Source organism: Girardinichthys multiradiatus, chromosome 2 (assembly GCF_021462225.1).
Source record: "Girardinichthys multiradiatus isolate DD_20200921_A chromosome 2, DD_fGirMul_XY1, whole genome shotgun sequence".
Taxonomy (NCBI): domain Eukaryota; kingdom Metazoa; phylum Chordata; class Actinopteri; order Cyprinodontiformes; family Goodeidae; genus Girardinichthys; species Girardinichthys multiradiatus.
The window spans coordinates 17,563,110-17,581,928 of record NC_061795.1 but is presented as its reverse complement, the minus strand read 5'-3'; the positions used below and the strand labels follow the sequence as shown (position 1 = coordinate 17,581,928).

At 38.6% G+C, this 18,819-nt stretch overlaps 2 protein-coding genes across 2 annotated transcripts in view; one reads left to right on the top strand and one right to left on the bottom strand.

Moving 5' to 3' along the window:
- Positions 1-127: 127 nt before the first annotated feature.
- mrps35 (mitochondrial ribosomal protein S35) lies at positions 128-10,612 on the bottom strand. Its single transcript, XM_047353911.1, has 8 exons — positions 10,206-10,612; positions 8,500-8,552; positions 8,214-8,381; positions 6,568-6,628; positions 6,311-6,450; positions 4,937-5,046; positions 4,789-4,858; positions 128-619 (listed from the first exon to the last, which is right to left on the bottom strand). The coding sequence occupies exons 1-8, from the start codon at positions 10,336-10,338 to the stop codon at positions 350-352; spliced, it is 1,005 nt and encodes a 334-aa protein (XP_047209867.1). The 5' UTR covers positions 10,339-10,612; the 3' UTR covers positions 128-349.
- Positions 10,613-12,030: 1,418 nt separating this feature from the next.
- The window catches only part of kcnq1.2 (potassium voltage-gated channel, KQT-like subfamily, member 1.2), a 75,313-nt gene continuing 68,524 nt past the window's right edge, over positions 12,031-18,819 (top strand). The window contains exons 1-2 of the mRNA XM_047390315.1: positions 12,031-12,216; positions 17,517-18,181. Of these exons, the coding sequence (XP_047246271.1) occupies positions 17,688-18,181 (494 nt within the window). The 5' untranslated portion in view covers positions 12,031-12,216; positions 17,517-17,687. The remainder of the gene's footprint in view (positions 12,217-17,516; positions 18,182-18,819) is intronic.

The window sequence follows — 18,819 nt, the reverse complement described above, 5'->3', positions numbered from 1 at the left end:
GCTGCTGCAGAAAGCATCATTTCGCTGATGCGTGGGATGGGAACTGAAGCTGATCCTGGAACTGTCAGAATGGAGCTTTTATTACCTGAAAGCTTTCCAGCTTTAAAAGAAAACTCATACACAGCTGTGTATATTACACTTGTATTTTTGTATTAAAAACACATCACATACTGGATATTACAGCAGATGTATTTTAGAAAATAAATACTGCTGACCAGCTCAGATATTTGAGATCATTATGGTACTAGAACAATGCGGCCCAATCCTTAAGATATTCTTGATAATTGAAGATCCTTGTTGCTCTTGGTCTCGACCTTCCTGTAAATGTTTATTAGCACCTCTGAAGTTTTCACACGTTGAGTACCTTCCTGACGGCCTCCTTGTACTGCAGGATGCTGCTCTCACTTGCTCCTTCGTTTTTTAGCCTCACAATCGAGTCCTTATAATCCTGCACCTCTTCTCTTTCCAGCAGCTGCTTTCTCACTTCATCATCCTCTCCCTCTCCGGCCACTTTCATGCGCAGCAGCGTGTCCAGCATGTTCTTTTGGGACAGGCTGTCCTCCCAGCTGTACTCCTCCATGTCTGCAGCGGTCTTCTCCGCCTCCCAGGCTTCAATTTTCTGAAAGAGAACAACCAGAAATACTTACGCTCAAAACTGAGGATGCTGTTAAATATGATTGAGCCACACTTTTCTGACTATTTTCTTTCTTCACCATAAACCCAATGTCTATACCACTCTGAGCTAAAAATGTGCATCCGGTGTGGTCGTTAGAGTCCATCCAAATCACCAAATATATGATAAACATGATAGATATGCAGAGCTTGAATCCATGAGACTTGAAACACAGCATTCAGGCCTTTCTAACTGGGATTTTTACATGCTGATACTGGGACGACTAAACGATTTAACATGTTACGCAGCTCTATCTGCAACCTTAACACAGGAATACAATTCCTGGCAAAAGTATTCACACCGCTTTAACTTTTTTTCATTTCATCACATTACCACCACAACCTTAAATGTATTTTACTGGGATTTTATGTGGTAGACCAAACTAAAGAGAATATTGTGTGAAAGGAAAATGATGTATGGCTTTCAAAACCTTTTTCCAATTCAAATCTGAAAAAGTGTGGTATGCATTTGAAGGCTACTTAGCTCCCTTGAGTCAATACTTTGTAGAGTCACCTTTTAATGAAATTACTACTGCAAGACTTTTGTGGTATGTCACTATTAGCTTTGCACATTTAGAAGCTGATAGTATACTACTACTAATACTACTAATAATAACTTGAACTCAGTAAGACTGGATGGAATGTATCTATGGACATTAATCGTTGAGCCTTGGACTTGGTCTGGACTTTGACTGGGCCATTCTAACACATGAATATGCTTTGATCTAAACAATTCGATTGTAGCTTTGGCTGCATGTTTAGGCTTGTTGTCCTACTGAAAGGTAAACCTCCGCACCAGTCCCAAGTCTTTTGCAGCCAACAAAAGTTGTTTTTTTTTACCATTATTGCCCTGTATTTAGCTCCATCCATTTTCCATTAACTTGGGCTGGCTTCCCTGCCCTTGATGAACAAAAGCACCCCAATAGTATGATGCTGCCACCATGTTTCATGGTGGAGATGGTGCGTTCTGGGCGATTTGAACCACAAAGAGCTTTGCATGTAAGCCGAGATGTTTAATTTTCCTTTTTTTGGTGAGGGAAAGCAAGCTTCTTACAAATTTAACAAACTTTTCCCAATACAGGTGTATATATTCTGAGATTTTCACTGGATTTGATTTTGGGGTAAAGGGATCTGAAAACAAATGCACACCACACTTATCTGATTTTTTATATGTAGAAAACGATGGCAAACTATACTGTGAATTATACTAATTATACAGTAAAATACACCAATGTTTGTGTTGCATTGTGACAAAATAAAGGGATTACATTTCACTCGCTGAGAAAAAAACTGATCAAAGTCTGAAATAACTTTGAAATTTCTTTTTGCTGCTCCCTTATGGCAACAAATGCCGAATATTTGATGTCCCATCTTTGATGCTCCACTAACAAAGTATTTCTCCTGCTCTGTGTGCTGCCTTTTGAGCCATCATTGGGTTCCCCGGAGAACAATAAGAGCCATTATCCAGCAGCTTAAAGCAAAGCAGTAACCGGGCATCAGCGGTGCTTCAATCCAGGTGTTTGGGGTTAATGACCATCCTTTACTGCGATACGCATCTGATCCTCATTAATTCCTCTCTGGATCAGGCCCAGGCACAAAGCGTGAGAAGCACCAGGTATCTTGTAGATCAGTAGCCTCCTTAGAATACCACAAACAGGAGTTTACCATCAAAACATGAAGCTATTTACCAAAATAAAAATTGGTTGCAGCATGTTCTCTTCCACGGGAACTGTAGAAATATTTGTTTTTAATCACATTTAAAAAAAAGTAGAAATAGGTTTTTAACCATCCATCAATGAGTAGATTGTTCAAAATACATGCAGCTTACTTTCCGACATGCTTGCAGACAAAAGGCCACCAGTGCTCCTGATTGAACCTGTGTACCTTCAAACAAATCAGTTTGGGAAGATGACAGGAGTTGGGCATTGGAGCAAGTCTCACCGTATGTTACTGAAAGGTTTCTTGCAGTCAGCTCAAGAGCTGATTTGGATTTGCAACACGTTAGAATTAGCAGGCGAGGTCTTCCTCTCCAAGTGGGGAGATATTATCACCTCAGTGGCTGCTAACAATTGGCTCCTTTGTGGGCTAGCGTTACAACCCGATCACTACTCCACTCTAAAGTCTTCCAAAAGCCTGCTGGACAAGCACTGTGCCTTCCATTGTGTGTCCAAAAGGGCAGCGGACAATGTTCTGCTTCCTGACTCAAACACCTTTTCTCAGCCGGGAGATTTTTGCTTAATGTGGCCAAGCCATGACAGGAAGAGCTCCTGAAAGCAGAGGTTGGACAACAAAGGGAGTCCTTTTCTTTTATATGCCCGGCTCCGAATGCGTAGGGACAGTGCTGAGGCTAAAGGCCTGGTGACAGACTGGTCTGATGTGGTTTGCTCAGTGAGAATTCAGGTCAACACCTGATAGGGGAGTCTGTTTTTCACTCATCAGTGAGGAAATGTCAACTGGACAATGTTGCTGTTTGCCGTCCTTCTGCCCGTTTAGCTCTGATGCCTGCCTAATGGGTTTAGCTCACCGAGAAAGGCGGGTAAGAATTCACCCAAAGAAAGATGCCGGGTCATCCTGAAAGAGATACGCTACCGAAGAAATGAATATCCTGAAAATATATGCAGGTCTATGAAAAGAAAAACGTAGAACAATGAATAAAATACTTACATGATTTTTAGCTTTTGTATTTTGTCACACTTACATATTTCTGATCAAACAAACAAAGTTTATTAAAGGCAAAGATAACGAGTAAATAATGAAAACAGTTTACAAATGATTTTATTGATTGAGGAAAAAAGCGATCCAACACAACATGGCACTGTGAAAAAGTAATTGCCCCCTAAATGTAATAACTGAAGATGCCACCCTTAATGGTAACGGCTGCAGTCAAGCATTTGCATGAACAGGCAGTGAGTCTTTAATATCACTGGGAAGGAATGTTGGCCCACTCTTCTTTCTAATTCAGACTCTTTAGGTTGTCTTCTAGTATGAGTGACCTGTTTAAGGTCACAGCATCTCAGCTGGATTTAGGGCCAGACTTTGACTAAGCCTCTCCAAAACCTTTATCCATTGTCTTGCTTTTTAGTTCAAGTAAAAGGCAAATTTATTTATATAGCAAACTATGCTCGACAAGGCATCAAAGGAACATCGAAAAGTTAGAGATTTAAAGAGTCAAGCCATTAAAAGCATTGCATTACAGAAACAAAATATTAAAATGAAGATTTAAAAGCCAAATTTAAATCCTCTTATGTATATTTCTTATCATTGACTCTTTTAACACTAATCTTAACTGAGGCAGGTGAGGCCTACAGTGCTTTAGATGTGGTTCTGGGTTGTCATTGATGCCTTCTTGGGAGTAATTTTGGTAGGCCGGTCACTCCTGGGATACATCTGTTCCTCATTAATGAATAATGGCGCTCAATATGGTTCAATGAAGTTCCAAAGCCTTAGAAATTACTTTTTCCCCCAATCTGTTCTTGAACTGTCTTTACATTGGGGCATGTTGTGTTATTGTTAAATGTTTTAACCTTTTAGTTGTCAGAAAGAATCCATTTAACTGAAAACTGAAGCAAAAAGTGTGTTTAATCAAGGATTTTACAGTTGCAGTAATTCTATTTTCACATAGGCAGAGGTTGGTTTGGATAGCTCTGTTTCCCATTATAAATGTAATCATCATTAGAAAAATCGACTTTTCATATTTACTCAGGTCCTTCGCTAATATTAAAATGTCTGATGATCTGAAACGTTTTAGCAAGACAGAAAAATGAAAACAGATAACTACAATATATAATAGCCCGAGCATATATAATACACATTACATCAGTAGGAACCTGGGAGGCACTGCGTCTGTTTTCTGAGTGTTAAACGTTGCGTGAGGAACGTTTTCAGAAACATCTAATCTCAAACCAAAGAGAGAACAAACTAAAAGTGACAGTGGGCCTTTAAATGAACAGCTGGCCTTTACATAAATGGATGGTAGTTGAAAGAAAACAAAAGGTCAGTAAAGAAAAGGTCAAACACTTCCATGGATTCTGAAGAGGCCCAAACACGTAGCGATGAAGTACCGGTACAAACTGACACAGCAGAATGACTAAAAGATCAAGAAACTGCCTGACTTACCCAGGATTCATGGTACAGAACAGTTAGCAGGTACTTGGCATATTCATAGTTCTGCTGTCTCAGAGGGCAGCTGGGAAAAAAAGGTGAAATATTTCAGGGTATGTTTGAATTTCATTAGCTTGCTGCGTTTTCAGGGGGCCGTATTTACCTGTCTGTTGTGATGCTGAGAATGTCTGAGTCTTTGCAGTACCTCTCCCCAACAAGTTTGAGCATTTTCTTGCGTGCATGGTCATCCAGGTTGAAACGGGACAACTTTACCTTGAGGTCAGGAGAGTTTACACAAACCCTTTAAAGGTTTTCATGCAGGCATTAATACAATTGGCTTTGAATCATTTCTGAACACACTTGGCAGGATAAACACATTTTAAACTGACTACATCGTTTATAGCTCCTTTTCATCATGCATCTCAATAAATTACATCATTACTCAAAAGTCAATCAGTGATTCGACTCCAAAAAATGAAACGCATATATAGCCTTATTACACACAGAGACGTTTGATGTAACACTTGAAATGTGTTTGAATGAATCTATATAAAATTTTGATGGTATTCAATTGATCCAGATTCATTTACATGTTTTACCCAGTGCCAAAGCCACCAGGCACCGGGTATGCAAACATGCACAGATATGGAGAAGCAGACGCAGCCTAAACCATCAACTCATCCATTACAGCAAGGGAATACAATGTGTGTTTCACTCAGACTGGTTTCATTTCTGTTTGCCTGAAGGAACGTAAAATCAGACATACTGCACTTCTACTAGATTTCAGGTTTCCATTGACAGATTTCCCCTCCAATCTATTTTGGAACCTAATCCACTGGGATTAATATCAAACTCCTATCTTGCTGGTATAATCTAAGGCAATGTGTGAGGAAAGCAGATGGTTGCTGATTAATAGCAAATATGACAGTTTTGTGCCAGGAAAAATTACTAATGTGTCAGTATCTTCACTGTCCTCAGTCTCCAACTATAGTCTGGCTGTTTCTCTCCATTGACATGAATGATGAAACTAAGGTTTTTTTGTCATGTTTTTTAAATGTTGTAAAGAGTCAAATATGTTACAGTTTCTGGCCAGATTTGACTAGAGCAGAGCAAACTGCGTATGTACTCAAATCTGTTATCTGCGTTAATGCATCATCTTTTGTTAGATAGATTCTTGCTGGGTTTTGTCTGCATTTACACGTATGGCTCCAGTGTGAAAGAAGGATTGTGTACTGATGGATTAGTAGTGGGAGGATTAAGAGGAATATTAAAATGTTTCAGAAGATATGTCGATGGAGGAATGTTTTCTGACTTTTCCCCCTGTGAAAGCTGTTGGGGAGAGGATAAATTGATAAAAGACAAAACCAACTAAATCCAGAGCAAATCTGTCAATTTAATAATGCAAACTCTTTAGTTTGTGAATAAACGGCTGCCAACTGGACAGTGTGTAAATCTGTAATCTCGACGTACAAATTAAGTTTAACTGTCAGCATGGTCAAGTAAAAACAGGAGTTGGGATTTTTTTGTGGAAACTCACTTTGAGATGAACAATCCGAGCTGAGGCATTCCTGACAGACGGGCCAGCACACACGTAGTCTGTGCTCTCGACTTTAATCGGAAAGTGCTCGTCGCATTTGGCATCGGTGTCCAAGGCTGAGGGCCACTCTGTGCAGAAAGCTAGGAGCAGATATATTTTTAAAATAACAGTGAACATGAGGAAAACACTAAGATACCTTTAAACTAAACAAGTAATATGATCCTGCCTGTGTGTTGGCAACCAAACCGAGCGCTTACGTTTCAGAGCTTCACAGTGTTTCTTGATAGCTGCTGGTGTCAAATGCAGAAAGTTTGGTATCTGAAACATAATCAAAAGATCATGTAAAGATTTTGATAAAAGAGGGAATTTAACCCTCCTCTAATCAATAGCTAGACTGTAGATACTTGGACCCTTCTGGGGTTTCTAAAACTGGTTTTGGAATTTATAAAGTAAGTTAACATTAAGAATCGGAAAGCCCTACTTAGGTTAAATATGTGGGTTTTGCTTAAAAGTGTGATCCAAGCCAGGAAAGCAAACCAATTAAAAAGAGCCCTACCAATTCTGCTGAAAGAAATGGTCAAATATCTAGACATGAAATATTCTAGAAACGTATGTGGTCGAGGTGTAACTTGCAAAAGGACATTTATCCAAATAATAACAGGTTGTATTTTTCTATTTGAACCTGTATGTACAATTCTGACCCTGTGTATTAAAGAGAATCCACAGTAAATTTAAGCTTGGGCACCCAATTCTTTATGTGGCAGCTGCAAATACATCTGGAGGGCCTAAATAACCTAAGCATATCATAATTAGACACAACATTAAAAACATTAAACATGTGGATTCATAATAATGCCTTGCAACATCAGGAAGAAAAGCAAATGACTTCCATTGAACAAATGAAGTTAAGCAGATTATATAAAAAGTGGAATCGTTTAATGGCCCTTTTAATGTAATAATGGATATGATACTCTCTAGTCTCTACCCCTCCATGTTTTAATCTGCTTGCTAACCACGTGTTTGTAATAGATACTTATACTGGAACGCATAATGGATTAACAGCTGGAAAATAAACACTTGATTGCTTCACCATGAAAAGCATTTTTTAAATAACTTTTTCTTTCCATATTTAAAACTATAGAATTGATCTCCTGAAAATTATAGTTGTTACCAAAGAGTCTTATTGAGCTTAAAGATTGGTTCTGTGGTGGCTAGAACCAGCATGATCACTGAAGGCCGATTTCATAACTTCAGCCAGAGTAATCCTTTCACCTTGGAATTTGACACTTGTATCAGGAATGAAACTCTTCTGGCATGTTGGGAGAAATGTGAAGCTGTTCATAGCATCAGTGAGGGTTAAATAACCGTGAGCATTTTTCCTTCCACTAAACTTTCCATCAATGTACTAGGATAAAGCACTCAGTGAACTGGCAACCTAATTATCAACAACCTTTAGTGACTGTTGGACAACTGTCCAGTCAGCACTCTCCTCCCACCTGATCTGTATGTTGTGACATTTCAAGCACTCAATATACAGTAAGTAAGTGATGGACAGCAGTGTAGTTCCTCCAGGCAGAATGAAAGAATTAAATCAATATTGTTAGGCCGCCCGGCAGAGTTCCAGCTGTGACGAGTGCAAGCAGTGAATCTGCAAGTGGCTTGAGTCCAGATGGGGCAGCTGGTGTTTGGACACGGCAGCTCAGTAATCCGTGTACAGAGACACAGTAATGAGGGGTTAGCAGTGGAGCAAAAGGAGTTTCACTAGCACTGCAGCAGCGCTGACTGACTTTAATTGACTTAGCTAGTCAGAACAAATAAAGCTTGCATTTCAGAGAAAATTGTAATATGAAGTGCTAAAACTGCTGATTTTTGCAATGGGCCTTCATGGGTCAAGAAATCTGACCTTTACTAACTCCAAGTTGCCCTTCTTCTCTGGTGGAACACCTCTCTTCACCGGGTAACCCATCCTCACAGGAAGGGGGACAGCATTTGACTTGAAGGAGGTTGCCGAAGGATAAACTGAGGTCCAGTCCTGATCTAACGGCATCTTCACAGTCCTGGGTTCCCCAGGCTAAAGTGTCAAAGAACAGAGAGAGCAAAGACGGTTATGATAGTTGTAAAATAATTGCTAGTAGGTGTTGTCAAATATTCGTAAAACAAAACCATCTTTATGAGCATGAAAAGTTTACTTCTCTCCTTGGTCTTCTGCCAACAGATCCTCTACCACCTCTGTCTGGAAGGCCTAACAATAAAAGGATTTCAACTTTTATGAAAGATATATTACTTTAAACAATATATACAATTCATATATACAAGAAAAGGCTAAAACTACAGTAGTAGGTTCAGTCATAAGAAAAAAACTCTACCTGAAATGCATTATTTTGAACTCGGTACATAAAGTATGTAGGCATAACAATGTTCAAGTAATACGATTTAAGCATGTACAATGCCTCATAAAAGTATTCATGCTTTTTTTTTTCATGATGAAAAGAAAAGCTGCAAGTCTTTCGGAGAAGGCCTCTACAAACTTTGCACATCTCGACACCAACATTTTTCCGATTTATCTTTGCTAATTAGTTCAGGGCCAGTGAGATTAGATGGAATGTGTCTGTACACAGCACTTTTCAATCATGCCACCAAGTCTCAATTAGATTTAGCCTTGAACTTTGACTGGGCCTTTCTAACACAGATATATGCTTTGATCTAAATAATGACATTGCTACACTGGCTGTATGTTTAGAGTCTTTTGCAGCCTCTAACAGGTTTTCTTTCAGAAGTGTCCTCCCCTCTTCCCATCTATGGAAGCAAATCGTTACCATATTTCAAATGAAAAACAATGCAGCCACATTCTTAAAATGAAAAAGCATTTCTGAAAATGCTTTTTCATTTGAAATATGGTAACGATTTGCTTCCATACCCATCTGCCCTGTCCCTATTGAAGAAATGCATCTCTACAGCATGATGCTGCCACCTTGACTTGACACGCAATCCAAAATGTTTTACCTTGGTCTCCTCTGACCTTCACTAAATAGATAAATTCTTAAGGAAGTTGACTACACTTGAATTCATTTAGAGGCACCCGAATAAAGGTGTCTGAATACAAAAGCATGCTGTGTGTTTCAGGAGTTTATTGGTAAAATGTGTCTTAAACTGGTAAAATAATACTTTATGGTCGGAGCATTTCTGAAATTAGTCTTGCATCACAGCACATTGGTTTGCTAAAATAAATACACAAACAGAATAAAAAGTACACCTTATTAGATGATGGCATTCAAAGCTGGGTAAGATTCAACGTTTAGTTTCAAGATTGCTTGATGTACAAAGAAAACACGTGAAACGGTTCAAGGGTTATGAATGCTTAACACTGTTTGTAGACACTGATGGACTGGAAGAAACGTCTCTCAATACAGTGCATGTCTCCTTATACTGCTGGATTTCTGTGGTGCTGGACTTGAATCTATAAGTCTCTGAAACATGCAAATCAAAAGGCTGGACATACCAACCCATTTCATCTGAACTGTAACAAATATACATACAATATAACGCATCTGCAGTTGTTCCAAGACCTCTTTGGAATGTTTTGTATTACAATGCATCACATCTTATTTTGATTTCTGTAAGCATGTTGTATCCTCTGTGAGTTCCTCTTAAATTAATCATAAGTACTAGAATTACTAGTTACACAGAATTATTAACATTTCAGCGAAGAATAAAATGCATTTTTAAACGGGATGAAATCGCTGTCAAGATTAATCGCCCTCATTGAAACAGTGCAGCATAAAGAAATAAAGGCACTGGGCTTTGCTAACGGAAGTTCAAATGGTTAGCTTAGCAAGCATCAATGACTGTTTGTTTCTTTAAGCATAAACAGCACTTTCTACAAAAAAAAACTCACCTTTATTTCCAGAAGTAGAGTTTGCGAACAAAGCTGTCGCATATGTGACTCTGTTTGTTGTTTCCTTTATTCCCAAACCAGAAAAAAATGTTCGACCTAGGGACAGAAATACATTTCTAGTGAGAGACGCCATGTTTTTCCTCCCTCATTGACTACGGAACCCGACGAGAGACAATGTATTTTGATTGCGAAACGTCACGTTGACCCGTTGTGAGTGTTTCAGTGCCTCCTGCAGATGAAAACAGATTTTTAAACTTATCTCGAGTAAAATAGTTACAACTCTTTCACAGCGTAGCTCAGGTAAAGATGCTATAACAACTATCTGTGATGTCCGCGCTTTAAATATCTTCTTAACTATTATCCGTGGACGCGCGACGGCTCCATACGCGTGACCAGCTGTTGGCTCTCCCTCTGCCAGCTGCTGCTTTGCAAACAGCTGCTGCGTTCAATGACCATCCGTAAAATTGACAAAAGTATTAAATATTGCCCCTACTCGATGAAAATGGACCCTCGCCAGTTTATTGGAGCTCATTTCCTCCACATAAAGGGAAACATTACGCATAGTATTTCTTAACAATGAGATATAATGTCATAGATATGAGATATAGACGGATAATTAAAAAAATTAAGTCATAACTCTGAGATACAAAGACATGTTCTTAACTTGTGGTCACGTATTGCGTACAAAGTCGTAATTATGAGATGTAGGGTCCTACTTTTTCAAATCATATTATGCGACAAAGTTATAACTATGATATAAAGGCAAAAAAGCAGTTCTACAAAGCATTAACTCAGAGGGGCTGAATACAAATGCACAGCATGATTCAAAAGGTGTCTCTATTTCTCTTTTTAGTCTGTGTCAGATGACCATCTGACTATAATTAGAATCCATCTTTGCTCTTATTTTATTTATTCTTTACCTAAAGTTGATCAAATCAAAACAAACTTTTTGAAGAAGAACCCTTATCTGGCAGCATAAATATGTCATTACATTTTTGTCTGCTTGAGGATAAGCATGTGTGTGTGTGTGTGTGTGTGTGTGTATATATATATATATATATATATACATGTTTCAAAGTCATAATTATGAGATACAAATCAAAGCCTCTGACTTAAAATGTTGTTAATTTTGACTTTGCTTCTCATAATTATGATTTTGAAAGTCGAAATCATCTTGTAGTTTCTTGCTATTATGAGTTTGAAATGTAAAAGTATGACTTTAAAACTCATAATTATTACACGCCATGCGTCTTTTTTTTCTTTTGAAGTGGTGGGAATGGACTGCTACATAAGCCTACATATTTAAATGGAAAGTGTAAGGTTTCGTTTTCCATCTGATTTGAACACACATAAAATTAGGTTTTAAAGCCCACTTCAAAGTAAAAGGCAACAGTTTAAATGGTACCTTAAATTCTAATTTAGGAAACAGATTAAACGGAAATGGAAAAAAAAGTTTTCAAAATATTGTTTCTGTTAAGTGCATACAATACATACATAGGAAGTGAAAATGCCCAAGTTTATGAAAACATTAATGTATCTGGAAAGAATATTAAAATAAGTAGTCATAATGCAAATTAAAAGCACACAGAGTGACTCAACCTGTGATTTTTGTGATTTTCCAATACCGTTAACAAAAACACCATGTTATCTTCTTAATGCAAATTGTTCACCTTAAAAAAACTAAAAGGATTTGCCTGCAACTGCAGTTTGGTTGGATGATTATATTTCCACTTACTTTAATACTGCAATTTCCAATAACATTTGAATGTAGCATATGACAGGCGCAGCTGCGATGCTCTTGAACGAGAGGTCCTGCGGGCACCCGGTTGAAGGCTGGTGGTTTGATTGCATTTGCGTTATTTCCTTTTATTTTCGAACGCTGCTGGGTGATTTATTTATCATACACAATGCGTGAATGCGGTTTGTTTTAATGAAAAGCTCAGAAGAAGGGAATTTCTGCTTGTTTCAGTTGGAACTTACATCACTTGCAGATTACTACTTCATTTTGGAGGTAAATCAGAGTTTTTGTTGACAAATTTATCATTTTATACCAATGTTGCTGAGAGTTTGTGGCATTAAAAACTGAGGATAGGGACTTTTAGTTCATTCATATATCCCTACCCCCAGCACTTTTTTTATTCAGCAAATAAACAGCGACTGCGTATGCTTTCAGAGAATGGAAAATATATATTTTTCTACACTCACATCATGTTTAATTTGCTGGCTGATGCGCGCGGGGGGCGGGGGCAGTTTAACGGAAAGTTAGACAACAGTATAGTCGGTAATTGGAGTCCTGTCTGACATTCATTGTTTGTTGCATGAGAGTGCAGTTTTTAAAAGTAGAAACCCTTATACCGTCCTGTCATCGGCTCATCTATAGTTGAGGATGGGGTACCTGCTTCTAATTGCAGCCCTCCTCTGTTGCCCCAGGAGACTTTTTCCGATCATTTAAAGTAAACATGTCACCACCTGGTTCAGTTTCTCTTCAGACAATACAAGCTGCCCTCCAAGCTTTAACTGAAGGCTCTTATAAATGAAAGATGGGAAGTGTTTTGTTGAGTTGTCAGGCTGCCCTGGCTATGTTACAAGTGATTTATCATTTTAACCATAATGGTCTAAAGTTACAATATAATTTCCAAAATTTTGAAAATCTGCTCCTATGTGATCACAAGGTCTTTAATCAGGGGTTTTCACCTATCTGGTCTCTTAAATTTTCACAGTAGCTCCTAAATTTGCAACAGGGTTTAGGATAAAAGCTGTAGCAGGTTTTGATAGGGGCTGTATGCCTCACCGCCCAGGGCACCATTGTGAGGGGGGCAGCAGAAGCACTCGGAGGGCAAAAAAACCCAAACCCAAAAAAAGGTTAGCTCTCAGTTGCACCACAGAAAAAAGTTTTGATATTGCTTACTATCATGTTAGTGGGAAATGGGCTGTGTAAGGATTGAAAGCAGACATGAACATATTAAGCTGCCACTACCGAAGTTACTCTCATGTTGATTATAGATTCCTGGTCAGTGCAAAATAAAGGACTGTTTCACTCTTTCAAGACTAGTCATACCTATGATTAAGTGTTCATGCAAGGACCACCACTGATAACTATTTTAAAAGGTTTCAAATCATGCATACAGTGCCATTCAAATGCATTCATAACCTTTTTGCATTTCATGTTAACCCCACAAAGTTCAGTGTGTTTTATTGGGATTTTATGTGACAGACCAATGCAAAGTAACTCATGATTATAAAGTGGAAGACAACAAGTATATGTTTAAAAAGTTTTTTGCAAACAAAAATATTTAAAAAATATGCTCTGATTTTGTATGCAGTCCCCTTGTATTCTGATATATAATTATTCCTTAAATAATTACTGTAAAAATAAAGTCACCTATATTATAAAGAAAGTCTACTGAATGTAGCTGTTCTGTAAAGGCTTCAAATGTTTGTTAGAGAAAATAATATTCCACGCTTTGAACATCTCACTGAGCACTTCTCAGTTAATTATCTGGAGAAAGTATAGCTTGACTGGAAACCTCCCAAGAAATGGCCATCCACCTAAGCTGACAGGCCAGGCAAGGAGAGTACTAATTTTAGAGGCAGCCAAGAGACCCATGGTTACTTTAGAGATTCTGTAGAGGCTCAGGTGGGAGAAACATCTAGTTATATACTCCATAATTCTGGCCTTTAATCAAAAGTCAATAAGAAGTTCAGTTTAACGTTTGCCAAAAGCTATTCAGGGGACATGGCAAAAGAATGAGCTCCAGTCAGATGAGACCAAAATTAAAGTTTCATGGCATCCATGCATAACACTACATAACTCAAAATTAACACCATGCATCACTCTAAACACACCAACACTGTGAAATATGATGGTGAAAGTATCATGCTCTAGGTATGCTTTTCTTCAGAGGGGAGAAGAAAGCTGGCCAGAGTTGATGTGAAGATGGATGGATCTAAATATGAACCAAACCTGGAAGAAAACCTGAAAGATGCTGCAAAATATTGGAGACTCATTAACCTTTCATGAGCTGAACAACCCTAAACAACCAGTCGGAGCTACAGTGGAATGGTTTAGATCAAAATATGTTCATATGTTAAAATGACCCAGTGAAAGTCCGGACCTAAACCCGTTTGAGAATCTGTGGGAAGATCTGAAAATTGATATTCAGAGATTCTCTCAATCCAATCTGACAGCTTGACCGACCATACAAATATAAATGCATGCCACACTTTTTAGATTTTTATTCAAAACAGCAATGTTTCCTTTTCCTTCCATTCCACAATTTGGTTTGATTTTTTTAATTGGTTTATCACAATAAAACAAATTGAGCTTCTTGGTTGCAATGTTACAAAATGTGAAAAAGTTAAAAGGGTATGAACAGCTCATCAACATGAAGTAACTGTGACTGTAAAGATTCTGAGGGCAAAAAAGTGAAAGATCAGTAAACAGTAACGCATGTGGCCAAAGCTATCTATTTCATTTATCAGTCTCATATTTTATTCAGTTGCCTGTTGACCTTAGTGTGGACAGCTGAATTATTTCCTCTAAACATATTCCGAGTGCATGTGAAGCATCTGTTTTGCCTTTCCAGATGGAAGAGGATGGGGAGGGATTGACGTCCATGTAGGGCGATCCAGCAGGATGGCGAAAATCCTCAGACAGACGATGGAAAAGAGCTAGTCTGTGGTGCATTCTGGGAACAGTGCAAAACATTACATAAAAGAATAACATTACCTGTTAAGGGTGTCTATTATACTGAAAAAGGTCATAGGAGTATAACCTCTAACTTCAGCATTTAAATGAGACTAGATTTTATGATGAAAATCCTAACTTGCTGCTAAAAACACAGGACATTTGAGCCTCAGCGGTAATAGACAACAAAATGCTCTTACCAACATCCTGTGCACAGCATGTTTATGATTCACATATGGCCGCAGTTTAAAAGTATGAGGCAGAAGTGAACTTTATTTTTCTCTTGATAGCTTTTTTCAAGCATCAGAGTAGCTGTATCACAGCTGTTTACCTAGATGACCTCAGATCAGGCCCCATTATAATTTACAAATGCTCTTCACAGCCTTTTTCAAACAATATACAAAATGTAAATTATATATCTCAGCTTCTTACTCTTCTTGTTGGAAATAATTTCTGGGTATTGTTTACACTTTTAAATCTTGTGACTGGCGGATAGAACAAACCATACTTCATTACTGCATCACCCACGAAGCTGACTCGCCCCTACACAAGTCAGGCAATGGAGGACTGTGACTATTGTACTTGGCTAGTCTGAGAGAGGCTAACTTCTACCCCCTGAGCCGGATTGATCCATTCGCACAACATATGGAGACAGCAAAAGGCACCTTTATCCCACCTTGAAGAGTTTTGTGAAAGGGGTTAGAGTCTTTAATGATCTGTTGACTTGAAAGGATGAAGGAAGATCTGCAGTTTGAGGACTGAATTACAATTCAACAGATGGAGATCCTAATCGTGGCTAAAGCAGTGCTAGGCTAACAATTCTCTTTAAACAGATGGAGCTGTTAAAGGTTTTTTTGATACATTTTACCTTTTCCTCTGTCATTAAATTCTCCAGTTTACACGTAAAGACAAAGACAGATGTGTACCCCAAAAAGTGGTATCACCTTGCATCTTTCTAGCACAACAAGAGGGCACGTGTAAAGTGGGCCTCTAGGTCATCTTTTTAAATCAAAATATAAAGTTAATATACGTACATCAGCATTTTTAAATATCACTTTGAAAGGCATTTAAAAAAATCCCCTTATAGCATGTGGACAGTAGGTACAAATGGAGTAGAAAATCCCTGTTTTACAAAATAGCCATGTTAGTATGGGCAGGGTCTTGAGTTAAGCTGTTGACGCTGTAGATCATTTGGTGCTGCTTTGGATGCTGAAATGTTAGGCCTGCATGTCTGATACAGCTGTAGTTTATTTTACTAATCATTCAGAAGCGCTTTTGTTGGAAAATCAATTTTTGTTCATCTATTGTCAATTAAGGCCTGTACACATTACACAAGAAAAAATAAAAATTTTCTCTCACCCAGGGCTGCAAGAAAAAAAATGTCATTCTGTTCTTGCAGCCTGTTGTTGACACATGATCGGGCAGAACTTTTTCCTTTTTGTGAAATCTGAAAACGTTTGTGTGACAAGTCAAAAATTCAAAGCCAGTGTGATTTCTTCAGTGACATAAGCTTTAGTGGAGAGGTCCCAATGACAACTTTTTAGGAGTTCTGCACCTTAGTTTCTTGTGAAGTATAAAATGTGCTGGCCAGAAATAACTTTTTTTGTTTTGTTCTTGCCACCTTGAGTAAACAACATTTCTTTTTTCTTGCAGAGTATGTACAGACCTTTACTTTAAAGCTTGGAGTTCCAATGAATTCAGTTCTCAAAAACAATATTTTATTGAAAAAGTTCATTTGGTTGGTCTGGTGTTTTGGCACTGGAATAACTCATTTGTAGATTCTTGATGATTTGACCACTTTACCACCTTTTCCCTTGTATAACCTTTTGTGCATTAAACAACAAGTGTGACTAAATATATTTCAGGCATACAGAACCTGAGTGTATGGTACTTAGATAATAACCTTATTGCAGTCCACACAGTTCCTCGCTATATGCATATTGCACACACTGTTATTGCGATAACAATAAATAACAATATATTGGGCATCCCTAATACATTTTGTATTGTATCGTATTATACCGTAAAGCACTACAATGCAGTTTAAAATGTAAACCTTGGGTGTCCAATCCTTCTCCAGGTGAATGACAATAAAAGCAGGTTGTCATTTGTGCTCTTCATAGTCTCGTCCCACAGATTGCTAGAAACCTGGGTTTGCCTGTCACAGACAACATACCCACCATGGAAAATTGGTGGCCGACACAGGCTTGTTCATTGCTGGTGACTCCTGAAATGTATCATTTGAATCACATGTTTGTCATTACTTGATGTTTTTAATGAATTAGGAAATACTTGTAAGCTGAATGGATATACTACAGTTTGGAGATAGAGGTGGTGATGAAGATGATCATTTTGGCTTTATTTCCTCTCAGAAAACATTTTATTATGTTTGTACATCCCTCAGTAAAACTATTCTGGATTTTCTGCAACTAGTCATGGCAACAGGACAGCCTTTATTTTTTAGTACACTTCTGTTAGAAAGGAACAATAAAAGTGAAAGTCAGGTGAGAAGATCAGTGAACTATACAAAGATGCTCAATAACAAGTACGTGACACTAGAGGGGAAGGTTGATTCCAGTCCATACTGTACATCCTCATGACTCATGTTTCCTTTTCCTTTTCAGGTATGGACACACATGCAGTCCTACAAAGACCGCTCTTCTCCTCCGCAGGTAGCTAGTTCTCCTCTCCTATCGGGCTGCTCCCCTCACCAGAACTTTGGTCAAAACTACCAGAATTTTAAAGTCCTCTTTAGCCCCCTCCCCGCCCCAGCTAGACCATCCTGAAGGGGCATAATGGGGGAAAGGCGAGCCCGTTCCTTTCACATGACTTGCCATGTGCAGCGGGACTATGGCAGCAGGATGAGGAGCTCCTTCATACGCTGCAGCCCCAATGGATGTGCCAGCTCAAGCATCAGCCTCAGCCTAGACCAGGAGATGGACCTCGCAGCCTCCACTGGTTCCACCACCGGCTGCGGTGCCCTGCCGGTTCCCGCATCTGACATCGGCCACTACTCCCCAGTATCCCTGGAACTGGATCCCCTTGCAGTGAATAATAGATCAGGTTTTCCCTGCTTACCTCCAGCTGACACAAAGGATCCGGACTTGCAGATTGTACACAGCCAACCGTCTGTTACCCCTATCCCACCACCTCTCCCTCGCTCCAGTTGGCTGCGCCATCATCAGAAGGAGTTCCAGAGTCCTTACATTAAGACTAGCATGCAGGGGGATGTTTACAACTTTCTAGAAAGACCTGCGGGGTTGAAATGCTTCCTCTACCACTTTCTAGTGTGAGTAGCCATCTGCTTCTGTGTTTACTTATTTGGGTGGAAACTTCAGATTGTTCATAAACCCAATTGCAAAGAGTACAATACTAAGAAAAGGTCCTAGGCACTTAACCAGGGTGTTCTGACTAAACAGTCTCTGTGTTCTGCCTCTCTGTTAATTACACCCAGGGCTTCTACCAGTATTAGGATCTTGTTCCCAGTAAAAGAAGAAAGCATGTCTATCCACACCTCTAGGCCTTTGTCAACAAATTTGCAAACCCATTCTTAAAGCATGGCATCTACAATTTAAAGTATTGATTTAGACAGGGAACTTTGCATATCATATATATTTAAAGCTTTTGAAATATCCCAGAAGAAATATTTGATTAAGTTGGAATATTGTTGATTTAACATTAATTAAATATTCCATGCTGCATCTATAAACCATTTCCTTTAAAATTAGACACAGCTTCTAAATATCAAAAGTAAAAAGAAACTTTTTCACAACCTACATTAAAGGGCTGCATAAATTTGAGTAGTTTGAGCTTTTTCAAAAATAAAACTACTAGTATCAGAAATCCGAGAATGCTCCTGGTAATATGTGAGAGAAAGAGCTTCTATGATCTCATAAGGATTCCACAGTTTAGCCACTGTAAGCCTGA